At 69.0% G+C, this 13,691-nt stretch overlaps 1 protein-coding gene across 2 annotated transcripts; it reads right to left on the minus strand.

Annotated features, from left to right (window-relative positions):
* Positions 1 to 25: 25 nt before the first annotated feature.
* YJU2B (YJU2 splicing factor homolog B) lies at positions 26 to 4,091 on the minus strand. Of its 2 annotated transcripts, XM_067314687.1 has the most exons (10): positions 4,063 to 4,091; positions 2,751 to 2,795; positions 2,588 to 2,641; positions 2,306 to 2,388; positions 2,114 to 2,169; positions 1,398 to 1,458; positions 1,089 to 1,231; positions 828 to 1,000; positions 587 to 725; positions 26 to 445 (listed from the first exon to the last, which is right to left on the minus strand). In XM_067314687.1, the coding sequence occupies exons 2-10, from the start codon at positions 2,751 to 2,753 to the stop codon at positions 36 to 38; spliced, it is 1,122 nt and encodes a 373-aa protein (XP_067170788.1). In that variant the 5' UTR covers positions 2,754 to 2,795; positions 4,063 to 4,091; the 3' UTR covers positions 26 to 35. The 2 variants fall into 2 exon arrangements, with proteins under 2 accessions (XP_067170788.1, XP_067170789.1); XM_067314688.1 differs by lacking the exon at positions 4,063 to 4,091 and having other exon boundaries at positions 340 to 445; positions 648 to 725; positions 2,751 to 2,964.
* Positions 4,092 to 13,691: the final 9,600 nt, after the last annotated feature.

A 13,691-nucleotide genomic window follows, 5' to 3' on the forward strand; every position in this document is an offset into this window, starting at 1 on the left:
GAGGCGGCGGGGCGGGACGCGGGGACCGGCCCCGCTCAGGTGCTCTCTGAGTCCGAGCTGGAGTCCGAATAGTCGGCGACGAGGGAGGTGTTGTGGCCGGAGGCGGTGGGAGCGGGGCCGGGGGATGCTGGGGAGCCGTCCCGGGGGGCCGCTCCGGCCTCGGGCGCCCCGCTGGGCTCGCCGAGGCCACCCGGCGCCGTCTCGGCCTGCTCCGGCGCCACGGGCTCTGCCGGGCCCTCGGGACCGTCTCTGGAGCGGCGCCGGACGATGCCCAGGCAGGCGGAGGCAGCCGAGGTGCCGGGGGCCGCCCGACCCGGCGGCGCTCGGCCCCCCAGGCCCAGCTTCCGCAGCGCGTCGCCGGCTTTGCCGCTCGGAGCCGGGGCCGGGGGGAACCACGACCGGCTGGAGATCTCCGTCCGCTTCATCTTCTGCTTGTCCTCATAGGCTGGGGAGGAAGGGGGACAGGGACGGGCTCCGCGTCACGGCCACGCACGGGGGGACCTGCCCCTCCCCGCCTGTCCTCCCGCTGCGGCGGGGATCCCGGGAGTCCCGGCCACCCGGCTCCCCCCCCCGGGATGGGACGCACAGTCCAGGCTGTGGTACTTGAGCAGCGCGGCCAGGCGCCGGTCCTCCTCGGCCTCCCGCACCAGAGGGATGCTCAGGCCGGCCTTCGCCTGCAGCGCCGCCGCCTCCTCCTCCTCCTCCCGCAGCGTCTTCTTCTCCTCCTGGGCGGGGACGGGGAGGGGGACAACCGTCGGGCACCGCTCCCCAATTCCGCGGGGAGGGAGGGGAGCGGAGCGGCGCCGGCCGGCCGGCCGGGAGCTCACCCTGAAGCGCCTCCGGAGCATGCTGTTGAGGGCGAAGTCGTCCTTCCAGGCGCTCTGGGCCTCCTGGAGGCTGGCCAGCGTGGGCACGGCTCTCTGCAGCGCCGCCCGGTCAGCGACGCCGTGCTCCAGCCGGTACATGGCGTCCGTCTCCAGCTTCGCCTTGTCCTCGCGCTCTGCGGAAAGGACGCGGAGGAGGAGGAGGGGGGGACTCGGTGGCTGCGCCTCGGCGGGACGGCGGGCGCCGCCGGGGACGGCACTCACCCGTGGGCAGGACCTGCTCGTTGTCCCGCATGTCCCAGCGCTCCTCCTTGCGCCGGGCCCCGCTGACGATGACGTAGTCGCAGCCCGCCGGGTCCGTCTGCATCTCGATGTAGTTGACGCACAGGTGACATTTCATGCGAAACCTGGTACCGGGAGGGGACGGGGACGGGGTTGGGCGCGGCCGCGGGGATGCGGAGCGCCGCGTCGCAGTTACGAGAGCCCCCCGCGCCCGTCACGAAGCGCCTCGGACGCCGGCGGGTGACACGGGAGGCGCGGGGCCGCCTGCACGCGGCGGGACGCGGCCCCCACCTGTAGATGGGCGTTGTGTAGTAAGTGCCGACCTTCTTCTTCTCCGCGTTGTACCGGACACCTGGGGACAGGGAGACGCGCGGCTGAGCCCTGCCCTCCCGCCGGCCAGCGTCTCCCCGCTCCAGAGCCACCGGCCGCTGAGCGATTTCGCCCGCCCGACGTCCCTCCGTCCCCAGCTCCTGTCGCGAGGGATCTCCAGGGGCTAAAGCGGCACCGGGGCAGCGGCCAGAGGGTCCCCGCAGCGCCCGGCTGAGCCGTGAGGAATGTCCTAGTCCCAGGATGCGGCTCAAGCTGGCGCTGGGCACCAGCGGAGCACGCTGGAGGAGGCTGGATCGTGCTGGAGGGGGGCTGGGGCACCCGGGACACGCCAGAGGGGGGTGAAGGATGCCGAAGGGGGTCAGGGACACCTCGGGAATGCTGGAGGAGGCTGGATTGTGCCGGAGGGGTCCTGGGGCACGTGGGACACACCGGAGGGGGAGGAAGGATGCCGGAGGGGGTCAGGGACACCGTGGGGATGCTGGATGGGGGCCCAGGATGTGCCGGAGGGGGTCGCAGGGCACCCGGGACACGCCAGAGGGGGATGAAGGACGCCGGAGGGGGTCAGGGACACCGTGGGGATGCTGGAGGAGGCTGGATCGTGCCGGAGGGGGTCCCGGGGCACCCGGAGCGGGGTGACGGGTGTCCGAGAGGGCCCGGGCGGCCGGAGGGCAGCTCACCCATTCCGATGTGGTTCTTGCAGCCGTCGCACCAGATGTTGTAGGGCATCTCGAACCTGCGGGGAGGGCGCGGGCCTGTCACGGGGGCCACCGGCGCGAGGGGACGGGGACAGGGCCGTCCCGCGAGCCCCCGGCCTCCCCGGGGCCGCGTCCCCCCGCCGGTGGCCGTCCCCAATCGCTGTCGCCCCTCACCTGATGACGAGGATGCCCTGGGAGAGCTTGCGGGCTCTCTCCCGCAGCGGGTGGCTGTGGTGGTACTTGTTGAGGGAGCCATGCTGCGAAGGCGAGCAGAGGGGTCAGCCGGGCCCCGCGCGACGCCCCCAAACACCCCCCCCCGCTGCTCCCCAAAACACCCCTCAAACGGCTCCGGCACCCGGGGAATTCCAGCGCAACGGAGCCGTGCGTCCTCACCCCCAAACCGTGCTGTCTGCCACCCCCAAAAAGGCCCCGGGGGCTCCAGGACCCCGCGCTCACCTTGGCCGGGTCGAAGTCGGGCGGGTAGTACTTGTTCACGCCTTTGCGCTCGCCCTGCGGGGAGCAAACGGGAGGTGTCGGAGGCGGCTCCGAGTGCATCCGCGCCGGCTCCAGGCTCAGCTGCGCCCGGGGCAGCCCCGGCACCGCGGCCGGCTTCACTCACCATGGTGTCGGGTCTCTAGTGCCGCAGGGCCGGGACGTGCGGGACCTGGGGGACGAGGAGCCGCGGTCGGCGCGGAGCCGCCCAGCACGGAGCCGACACAGCCGCGCCGGGCCCTCGGTACGCTGGGAATGCCGGGAACGCAGCCCTCCCAGTCCGGGGGCCCGGGCTCCCAGTCCTTGCTGGGGAATGGGCCCTGCACTCCAGTGTGGGCTGCGGCAAGGACACCCTCCCAGTCCAGGGCTAATGGTCACTGGTACATACTGGGGCAGGGACGCCCTCCCAGTACAGGGCTCACAGTCACCAGTACCTACTGGGGCAGGGACACCCTCCCAGTATAGTGCTAATTGATGGTCACCAGTACATACCAGGGCAGTGACATCCTCCCAGTACAGGGCCAGTGGTCACCAGTACGTATTGGGACAGGTACACCCTCCCAGTACGGGGCCAGTGGTCACCAGTATGTACTGGGACGGGGACGCCTTCCCAGTATGGCGCTAATTAATGGTCACCAGTACCTACTGGGGCAGGGACACCCTCCCAGTATGGGGCCAGCGGTCACCAGTACATACTGGGACAGGGACATCCTCCTGGGCCAGGACTCACGGTCACCAGTACGTATTGGGACAGGTACACCCTCCCAGTACGGGGCCAGTGGTCAGCAGTATGTACTGGGACGGGGATGCCTTCCCAGTATGGCGCTAATTAATGGTCACCAGTACCTACTGGGGCAGGGACACCCTCCCAGTATGGGGCCAGCGGTCACCAGTACATACTGGGACAGGACATCCTCCTGGGCCAGGACTCACGGTCACCAGTACGTACTGGGACAGAGACACCCTCCCAGTACGGGGCTAATTAACGGTCCCCAGTACGTAGTGGGACGGAGACACCCTCCCAGTACGGGGCCAGCGGTCACCAGTACGTACTGGGACGGGGTCGCCCTCCCAGTACGGGGCTAATTAACGATCACCAGTACGTACTGGGACGGAGACACCCTCCCAGTACGGGGCTAATTAACGGTCCCCAGTACGTACTGGGACGGGGACACCCTCCCAGTACGGGGCCAGCGGTCACCAGTACGTACTGGGACGGGGTCGCCCTCCCAGTACGGGGCTAATTAACGATCACCAGTACGTACTGGGACGGAGACACCCTCCCAGTACGGGGCTAATTAACGGTCCCCAGTACGTACTGGGACGGGGACACCCTCCCAGTACGGGGCCAGCGGTCACCAGTATGTACTGGGACGGGGTCGCCCTCCCAGTATGGAGCTAATTAACGGTCACCAGCCCGGGCCCAGCCCCCCCCTCACCTCTTCCTGCTCCGCTCCCGGCGCCCCGCCTCTTCCTCTACGTCACTACCCGGCGACAGACGTCACCACCGCAAAAGGAGGTGGAGCCACGCCCCCCCTCCTTCCCGGGCCTGCGCAGTGCGCGCGCCTCCGCGGGCGGCCACGTGCAGCGCCGTGCGCGCGCGCGCTTCCCTCCCCCCAGCTCCACTTCTAACGTCACTTCCTGTTCCGCTTCCGCCCCTCGTCCCCCACCGTGATGGCGGCGCCGGGAGCTAAACCCCCGGCCCGGCTCGGCCCCGGGAGCAGAGTCCACAACCTTTACCTCCCCCCCCCCCTCCGCCGCGGCGGGGAGATGGTATCGTCCGGCTAGGGGGCGTGGTCAAGGGCGGCAGAGGGCGGGGCGCCTTCCCCGTGGCGCGCCGCCATGGCTACCGTGGCAACGCCCTGCCTCGGTAGGAATGGCGGCCGGGAGGGGGCGGGGCCTCGCGCCTCGGGAGCGGAGAGGGCAGCGACCCGCGGGAACTGGGACCCACAGGAACTGGGACCCACGGGAACCGGGACCCGTGGGAACTGGAACCCACGGCCACGGCCGCCCCACGGGACCCGGGACCCACAGGAACCGGGACCCACGGGAACCCGGACCCACGGCCACGGCCACCCCATGGGAACCGGGACCCACGGGAACCGGGACCCACAGCCACAGCTGCCCCATGGAAACCTGGACCCATGGGAACCTGCCCCACGGGAACCCACAGGAACCGGGACCCACAGCCATGGCTGCCCTGCGGGAACCAGGACCCATGGGAACCGGGACCCACAGGAACCGGGACCCACGGTCCCCATCACCCCACACCCACGGTTGCCCCATGGCCACGGTCACCCCATGGGAACCAGGCCCCACAGTCACGGTCACCCCACAGTCACTGGGCCCCATGGCCACAGTCACCCCATGGGAAGCAGGTCCCATGGCCTGTCGCCCCACGGCCACGGTCACCCCATGGCCACCCAAAGGAACCGGGCCCGCGGCCGCCCCACGACCGCCCCACGGCCTCCCTCCAGCCCCATGGCTCCCCGCAGCACCCCCATGGCCACCCGCTGCAGCCGGACCCCTCCGCCCCACATCCCCGTGTGCCCCACGGCCGCCCTGCTCGGCTGAGCGGGTGGAGAGGGGCCAGCGACCCCCCCCCGCACACGCGTGTCCCCGTGCACAGGTGTGTCCCCATGCACATGTGTGTCCCCGTGCACATGCAGCCCCATGCCCACATGGCCCCATGCACATGCGTGTCCCTGTGCACATGTGTCCCCGTGCACATGTGGCCCTGTGCACATGTGTGGCCCCGTGCACACGTGTGTCCCCATGCACCTGTGTGTCCCTGTGCACACGCGTGTCCCCATGCACATGTGTGGCCCCATGCAGCTGTGGCCCCATGCACACGTGTCCCCGTGCACATGTGTGTCCCTGTGAACGTGTCCCTGTGCACACGCATGTCCCCATGCACATGTGTGGCCCCATGCACCTGTGGCCCCATGCACACGTGTCCCCGTGCACATGTGTGTCCCTGTGCACGTGTCCCTGTGCACACGCAGCCCCGTGCACACGCGCGTCCCCGCGCACACACGCGCCGCCGGGCGCCCTCCGTGGTGGCAGCGGCGCCGTCTCCCCGGCGGCGGCGGCGGCGGCGGCGGCGGCGGCGGCGGCTTCCCAGCGGGTTCCTTCCCTTGTGTCACTGTGTTTTCCTCAAACACGCCCACGCTGTCCTTATGGGAACCAACAATTACGGGCGGCTGCCGCGCCGGGCACACGCACACGCACACGCGGGCACACGCACACGCAAGGCCCCGCCGCCCCCCGGGTGCCCCCGGCCGCTGCCCCGGCCCCGCCGACCGCCCCCCCCCCCCCCCCGCGGCCTCCGGAGACGGGAGGTTTTGCCCCACGGGAAGCGCAAAATCCTCGGAGCGAAGCGGGAGCAAAACCCAGGCTCCTGCCTCCTGCTCCCCCCACACACACCCCCGATCCGGGACGGGAGCCCAAGCGCTGCCCCTCGCTCTGGGCTCGGAGCGGCCCCGTGCTGGAGACGCATCCATCCGTCCGTCCATCCGTCCGCAGGGATGGAGCCGGCACCCGGCTTTGCCCCTCGGCTCTGCCGCGGCTGCGACAAACCTCGGACACGTGAGCTGGGCAAAGCAGGTGGCGCCTCCGCTAACGAGGTGGCATCGGGGCTAACGAGGTGGCATCGCCGCTAACAAGACTGCGCCTTTTTTTTGGGGGGGGGGGGCAGCAACAGGTTGCAGGGTGGGTTTTTTTCCAGGGAAAGCAAGAAGCTGCTAGAGGTCTCCCTGCTCCGTGCGCTGCCAGCCTGGGGGAGCATCGGGATGGGATCTCCTCCGGGCCTCTGGCAACGCTCCGCTCCTTAAACCCGGCAAGCGCCGCCTTTTCCGGGCTCCTCCGGGCTTTCCTCCTGCCTGTTTTATTCCTGCTGCCCTTCTCCGGGGGGCTAAAGACCTGCCGAGGCTCCAGGCCCGGAGCCAGTGTGGATTTGCCAGGGGGATCCTGGGAAACGGGACTGGGACCCTGCGACGACATGGGCGTTTTTGCAACCCGGAGCCGCTTTGCAGCTCCTCTCGCCCGCAAATCCGTGGCCCTGCCGCTGCCTCGGCCTCGAAGCCATCTGGGAGGGATCCCGGGAGCCGGGAGATCCGTGTGGAGCATGCACGGAGCGGGGGGCAGCCAGGGCTTATTGCTTTTTCACTCCCGGTTTTGGGGTGGCTGCGTCGCTCCTCCGAAGTCGGATGCTGGAAGGGAGCAGATCGGTGTCCGGACTCCTCGGGTTTATCCCCGGCCGCGGGGTGCTAAGCTGCCACTTCCCTCCTGCTGTTTTCCCTGCCTGCAAAGCAGGGATCTCGCAGCGGCCGGGAGCGCGGCGGGAGGCGGGAGAGACCCGGGGGCTTTGCTCTGCATCCCGCTCCCCATCCCGCCTCTGCGCTTGCCCCCGAGCCGTTCCCGGGGGATTTTCCGCCCCCCCCCCGGTGCTTTCCAGCGCCCGAGGTCTAAAAGGGGAGAAATGCAGCGTTTCCGCCCCGTTCCTGCTCCGACCTGCCCCGTTCCCGCCTGCGGGCGCGGGGAAAAGCCGAGGGCCAAGCCCCTGCCGGGGCTCCGTGTCCGTGCGGCGCTCGCTGGCTGATTTAATTGAAATAATTACTATTTCCCGGTCCGTTTTCGCCCTGTATCGGCCTGGGCGCGGGGTCTCCGCCTCCGAACGGAGGTTTCCCGGGCCAGCCGCGACGAAGCCGAGCGCTCTTCCTCGCCGCAGATGCTCCCAGTGCTTTTCCGAGCCGGACCTGGATAATACGAATTTCCCCCCAGCAAGCCACTGCTTGGATAATCCCTAAAGTTCCCGGGCGGTTTTTCCTGGCGTGGCCGGGTCATGCTCCCGCTTCCCGGCTGACTCCGGGGGGCAAAGCCTTCCTTGCGCATCTTCCTCGCCGCCTCGGTTTCCCACCAGCTCTTCCTCTGGTGCTTCCCTCCCTTTCCCTGCCCTGCGCCTGCTTTTCGGAGGCCTGGAGACGGGGTGGCTCCGGGGACATCCCCGGCGGGGGACCCGGCGTCGCTTCCCAGTGGGAACCAGCCTGCTGGGAAGCTGGGGGATGGGGAAAAGGGGGCGTCGGGGGACCCCTTCCTGCCTCCCCTCTTGGCACCTTGTGCCAGTGCTGCCGCGCTGGCGATTCCCGGGATTCCCCCCCTTCCCACTCCCTGGGGTGCCGGTGCCCCGTCCGTCGCTCCGCTCGGCTCCCAGGGGGAATTTGGGGGATCCGGCCGCATTGAGCTTCCCTCTTCCCAGGGAGCCGCTCGCCGGTGCCACCGGGAGCCGCGTCGCTCCGTGCGGCTCCGTGTCGCCCGGGGGCGAAGGAGACCCCGGCACACAGGTGCAAAGGGCCAGAGGAGCGGGAACTGCGCCGAGCCTCATCCCGGGGCTTTTCCGTCGGCTCCCCCGGCCGGCAGTGTGGCGGAGGCGGGAACGGAGGGGCCCCCGGGCACCGGCTCCCCCCTCCCGCGCCGTGGAAGCGCCTCGGGTCTCAGAAATGGAGCTTTTCCGCCTCTCCGTGCTCCGGGAGGCTCCCTCTGGCGGCAATCCCGGCCTGTGCCGGCAGCATCCGCGCGGCACCGGACGGACGGATGGACGGATGCTGCATGCGGCTCCCTGGCCATGGGCTCGGATCCACGTGCCGAGGCCCCATCCGTCCTGGGACCCCCCCCTCCCTTCCCAGCGGGACCCTTCGTATCCCGCCTTGTCCCAAACATTACAAATGCTCCAAGTTTTGTGAATCCCGATGCCGGCTGGGGCGGGAGGGAGGCGAGTGGGGCGCTGGCACGCTCCGCTCCTCCCCGGATCCGCCGGCCCGGCCCGGCTTGCCACCCCGGCACCGTCTCCCGTCAGCTCCGGGCTTTTATCCGGGAGGAAAAGCTGGGCCGAGCAGAGCAGGATGTGTCTCCGCCACAGCCCAGGGTCCTTCCCGACCCCGCTTCCCTCCTCTCCCGCAGCATCCCAGCCGGAGCCCGGCGGGTGGCACGAGCTCGCGGGGTCTCTGCTCCCCTCCACGACGGACGGAGGCATCCCGCTCGCCGCCGCGACTGCCCGGGCTTGCCGAGGGGACGTGCCGGCTCCGGGAGCTGCCTCGGCTCCTCCCGACGGCCACGGGGCCCCAGCGCCTGCTCGCACCCTCGGCAGGGGAGGCTGAGACCTGCCGCGCTCGGTGCACGCATGAGAGACTGCCCGGGAGCATCTCCCGGTGCAACCGCGCCGCCGGGGGCCGGGCTCTCCTTGCACCGGGTCACGGTGCCGGCAGGGACCGAGGACGGCGATCTGGCCCCCCGGCATCTCCAGCCCCCCGGCATCCCCGGCCCCGCGGGTCGATGTTTTGGGGCTGTTTGCGCCCGTTTGGGGGCTGTTTGCGCCTAAACCCGGCGGCAGCGGTGCTCTCCTGCGGGGCCGGCCGGAGGCGGCTGGCTTGGTGCGGCACGGCCCCGCTGCCGGCCTCCCGCCGGGGCCCGCGCCGGCGCTGCCAAGCCCCTTCCTGGCTCCGGATGCTCCGGGCATATGGGGCTCGGCCGGAGGCAGCCTGGCCGCGCCGCTGCGGCCCTCGCGCCTCCCGGATGCGAAGCAGAGCACCGGCGCGGTGCCCCATGGCCCTTCCCAGCTCATCCCAGCGCGGCGCTCCCTCGCTTTTCCGCATCAATCCAGGGCCTCCGAACGGGGCCCCGGCCGTTCCGGGAGCTGCTCCGGCTCCCGGGAGAGCGGCGTGTCGGCAATGGGTGCAGCTAACGACCCGGGATTGCAGGGATGGGGAATAAACCCAGCGCCAGGGCTTCGTTCCCGCGAGGACACGAAGGGTCGGGAAGGCTGTTCCCGACTGGAGAGCCCCGGGCTGGACCCGCGGCCAGCCGGGCTGGCACGGACACACAGACGCACAGACAGACACCTTGGCCATGCACGTGGGGCCGATCGGGCTGTGGGGAGCAGCGTGGGCCCCGGAGGGCCGGGAGCAGCCCAAAACATTGGAATTTTTCATGGGGGAGCTGGGGCATTGAAAGGGGGTGCGGCCCAGTGCGTGGGAATGGCTCAGGAGCACGGGAACGGCTTGGGAGCATGGGAATGGCAGGGGCATGTGGGAATGGCTCGGAAACACGGGGATGGCTGGGGCACGCAGGAACAGCTGGGATGCCCAGGAACAGCTCGGGAGCACGGGAACAGCAGGGGCGCCTGGGAACAGCTCAGGAGTGCGGGAATGGCCAGGGCACCCAGGAATGGCTCAGGAATGCGGGAACAGCTGGAGCGCCCGGGAACAGCTCAGGAGCACAGGAACGGCTCAGGAATGCGGGAATGGCTGGAGCGCCCGGGAACAGCTCGGGAGCACAGGAACAGCTCAGGAAGGCAGGAATGGCTGGAGCACCCGGGAATGGCTCGGGACCGCGGAAACGGCTCGGGAACGTGGGATCGTGACCCCGCGTGGGCCCGCCGGAGCCCCCCCTCCGCCACCCCCCTTTTCAGCCTCATTGCAAACCTCCCGCGGGAAAGGGGACGTGTGGCCGCGGCGCCCGGCTCCGCTTTCCGCTCCGGCCCCGGCTCCGGCCCCGCTATATTTAGGCGGTTTCGGAGCCGCCGGCGCGGGACAAAAGCTTCGCCCCGAACAAAGGGGCCGGTGACGTCAGGGCGAGCGGGAGGCGAGCGCCGCTAACCTATTTTCCCCGCTCCGAGCCGTTCCCGGCGGCCCCGGCACCCGGCCGCCCTCCTCCGGCCCCTCTCCCGCGCCGCCGCTCCAGGCTCCTCGGGGCTTTCGGGCGAAGGCGCGCGGGAGCCCTCGTTAGCCCGGCGCCCGGCCCCGCTGCCCTCGTCAGCCCCGGCGCTCCGAGCGGGAGCCGCGATTTGGGGGGTGGCGGAGGCGCCTGCTGCTGAGCGCCGCGGGCAGATGGAACCGAGGCGCCGGGCGGGCGGCGGCGCCGCTGCCGAGGGCAGTTCCCCCCTTTGGGCGGGTTGATCGGACTTGTGACACCGGGGCCGGCGGCGTAGTTAAATCTCCGGTTAACAGGTTCACGTGCATGTGGTGGTGCGCCGTCCTGTGCACACTCCGGCGTGGGGTTGTGCACGGGGTTGTGCACGCGGTTGATGCGCAGCAGCCGTGTGGTCGTGCACAGCCGCGCGGGTGGTTGTGCACGTCGGCCATGGGGTTGTGCACAGCCACCCGCACAGCTGTGCATGCTGCTCGTGCACGCGCTTGTGCACAGCAGCCGCGAGGCCGTGCGAATGGTGGTGCAGTGCTTGTGCACGGCACCGCGTCATCGCACGCACAGTCGTGCGCGTCAGCCATGCGGTCGTGCACGCGGTCGTGCGTGCGGCCGTGCACAGCACCACGTGGTTGTGCATGCGGTCAGGCGTGCGGCTGCGCACATCAGCCAGGTGGTCGTGCACACAGCTGTGCACAGCACCACGCGGTTGCACACACAGCCATGCATTTGGTCTTGCACGCTGGCCACGTGGTCACGCGGTTACGTGCATGGTCGTGCTCGTGGTCATGCGTGTTGGCCACGCAGTCACACAGTCTTGCATGTGGTCGTGCGTGTGGCCATGCATGTTGCTCTTGCACACAGTCTTGCACGTGATCGTGCATGTGGCCTTGCACATTGACCACGTGGCTGGCACGTGCTCTTGCACACAAGTGCGTGTAGGCTCGTGCCTGCGCTCTTGCACATGAGTGCATGCACACTCGTGCGCGTGGCTGTGCGCGCGCTCTTGCACACAAGTGAGCATGCGCTTGTGCATGTGACCATGCACATGCTCTTGCACACAAGTGCATGCATGCTCATGCACACAGCTGTGTGCGTGCTCTTGCACACCATTGCATGCATGCTCATGCATGTGGCTGTGCGCATGCTCTTGCACACCATTGCATGCACACTCGTGCACATGGCTGTGCGCGCGCTCTTACACACCATTGCATGCACGCTCGTGTACGTGGCTGTGCGCGCGCTCTTGCACACTAGTGAGCATGCACTTGTGCATGTGACCATGTGCGTGCTCTTGCACATGAGTGCATGCATGCTTGTGCACGTGGCTGTGTGCATGCTCTTGCACACCATTGCATGCACGTTCATGCACATGGCTGTGCGCGTGCTCTTGCACACCACTGCATGCACACTCGTGCATGTGGCCGTGCACACGATCTTGCACACGAGTGTGCACACACTCATGCCCACGGCCATGCACACGCTCTTGCAGGTGACAGTGCCCAGCCTCGCACACGCCGGCGCCCCAGTCCTACCCCAGCTTGCCCACCCTCGTGCACGCGCTGGCACCCGGCATGGGACAGCATGGGATGGGACGGGACGGCGCGTGGGCGCCGGGGCCTCGCCGCGGCCCGGGGCAGGATGCGGCCCGCCGCCCGCGCCCCAGCCGCCCGCGTCGCCCGGGCTCTGCCGTCGCCCATTGGCCCCGGCCCATCATGTGCCGAGCGGGGCCGCGGCTCCCCGCCGCTCGGAGCTCGCATCGAATTGATGAGTTGCTGCACATTAGAGCTCAACCTGCCAGTGAATCAGACCTTGTCTTTTTTTTCCTTCCCTTTTTTTTTTTCCTCCCCTCTCCCTCCCTCCCTCCCTCCCTCCCTCCCTCCTCCCCTCCTCCCCTCCTCCCTCCCTCCCTAACACCAGTCTTATTTTAGCTATAACCCAAGAGGAGGAGGAGGTGGAGGAATACAGGGCAGGGGAAAAAAAAAAAATACTAGACATTGCAGCATCCCGGAAAGCCTTATGAGTAGCTGGTGGATGGGACCTACTTCTCCCCGCGCTGGATTTTACAGGATTTCTCTGCTGCATTCAACTCCGAGATGATGCAGAAGTGACACACGCACAGCGCCCGCAGCAGCCCCCCGCGCCCGCCGCAGCCCGCGCCGCGCCGTGCCGTGCCGTGCCGTGCCGCGCCGTGCCGCCAGGCCGCCGGGCCGCGGGCGCCGGCACAGCCAGCCCGCCGCCCCCGCCAGCCCGCCGCAGCGCCGGACCATGCGCGAGTGAAAGCAGAGACCGTGGGCAGGGGGGGGCTTTTTAATTTTTCCTTTTTTCCCCCTTTTTTTTCCCTCCCCCCCTTTTTTTTTAATATATATATATCTATCTATATATATATATCTTGATGCTTTTTTCTCCCCCGTTGCCGCTTCCGGAGGCTGCTTTCGCGGGGGAGGGCGGCGAGAGGGAGTGGGGGGCACTGATTTGAGCCGGGCTTTTTTTTTTCTTTTTTTTTTGGGGGGGGGGGCGGGGGGCTAGATTTTTCCCTCCCCCCCCATCCTCCGGCCAAGCTCACCGGGGCCGAGGGCGGCTGCGGGCGCGGCGGCTGGTGCAGCTCCCCGGTGCCCCCCCCCCCGGCTCCCGGCGAGGTCGGCGCGAGGAATTGGTGCATTCGGGGCTCTCGGGGGCCCCGGGGCCGCGCGCAGCGCCGTGGCCCCCCCTCGCCCGGCTGCTGCATTTGCCTTTTAACACCTCGGTCCCTTCTTCTTCTTCTTCTTCTTTTTTTTTTTTTTCCGCCGCTGGTGCATTGGGGGATTTTTTTTTTTTTTTTTTTGGAATCGCAGCCCTTCCTCCCCCCCCCTCCCCCCCCCCCCGCCGCCGCCGCCGCTCCGGCTCCGCTCCGTGGCTCCCTCGCAAAGGCACCGGCTGCACGGGGAATCGGGGCGCTTGGCGCATTGAGGAGTTCCTCCGGGGTTTTTTTTCCTTCTTTTTTTTTCCCCTTCTTCTCCCTTTTTTTTTTTTTTTTTCCTGGCGGACCCCCCCCTTTTTTTCTCTTTTTTTCCCCTTTTTTTCTTTTTTTTTTCCCCCCTCCCCCGGAGGGGTGCCGCACCGCTCCCGCCGGCTCCCCCCCCCCCGCCGCCGTTCTTCCCCCGGGGGGGGGCGGGGGGAGCTGCCCCCCGGAGAGCGCAGCGATGCCCGCGCTGCCCGCGGCGGCCGCCTGAGCGGCCCCGCCGCCGCCGCCGCTGCCGCCGCCGCCGCCGCCGCCGCCCCCCCCCGCCGCGCCGCCCCCCCCCCGCCGCCGCCGGCCCATGGGATGTGATGAGCTCCGCGCCGGCAGCATCCCCCGCCGCGTAACCCGCGGCCCTTCGCTCTTCGCACG

Source organism: Apteryx mantelli, chromosome 36 (assembly GCF_036417845.1).
Source record: "Apteryx mantelli isolate bAptMan1 chromosome 36, bAptMan1.hap1, whole genome shotgun sequence".
Lineage (NCBI taxonomy): Eukaryota > Metazoa > Chordata > Aves > Apterygiformes > Apterygidae > Apteryx > Apteryx mantelli.

Coding starts and splice junctions, on each gene's coding strand:
- YJU2B (XM_067314687.1), bottom strand. Junction 1,459..2,113: donor CAAGAACCACATCGGAATGG/GTGAGCTGCCCT, acceptor CCCTGTCCCCAG/GTGTCCGGTACAACGCGGAG. Junction 1,001..1,088: donor CGAGCAGGTCCTGCCCACGG/GTGAGTGCCGTC, acceptor TCCTTTCCGCAG/AGCGCGAGGACAAGGCGAAG.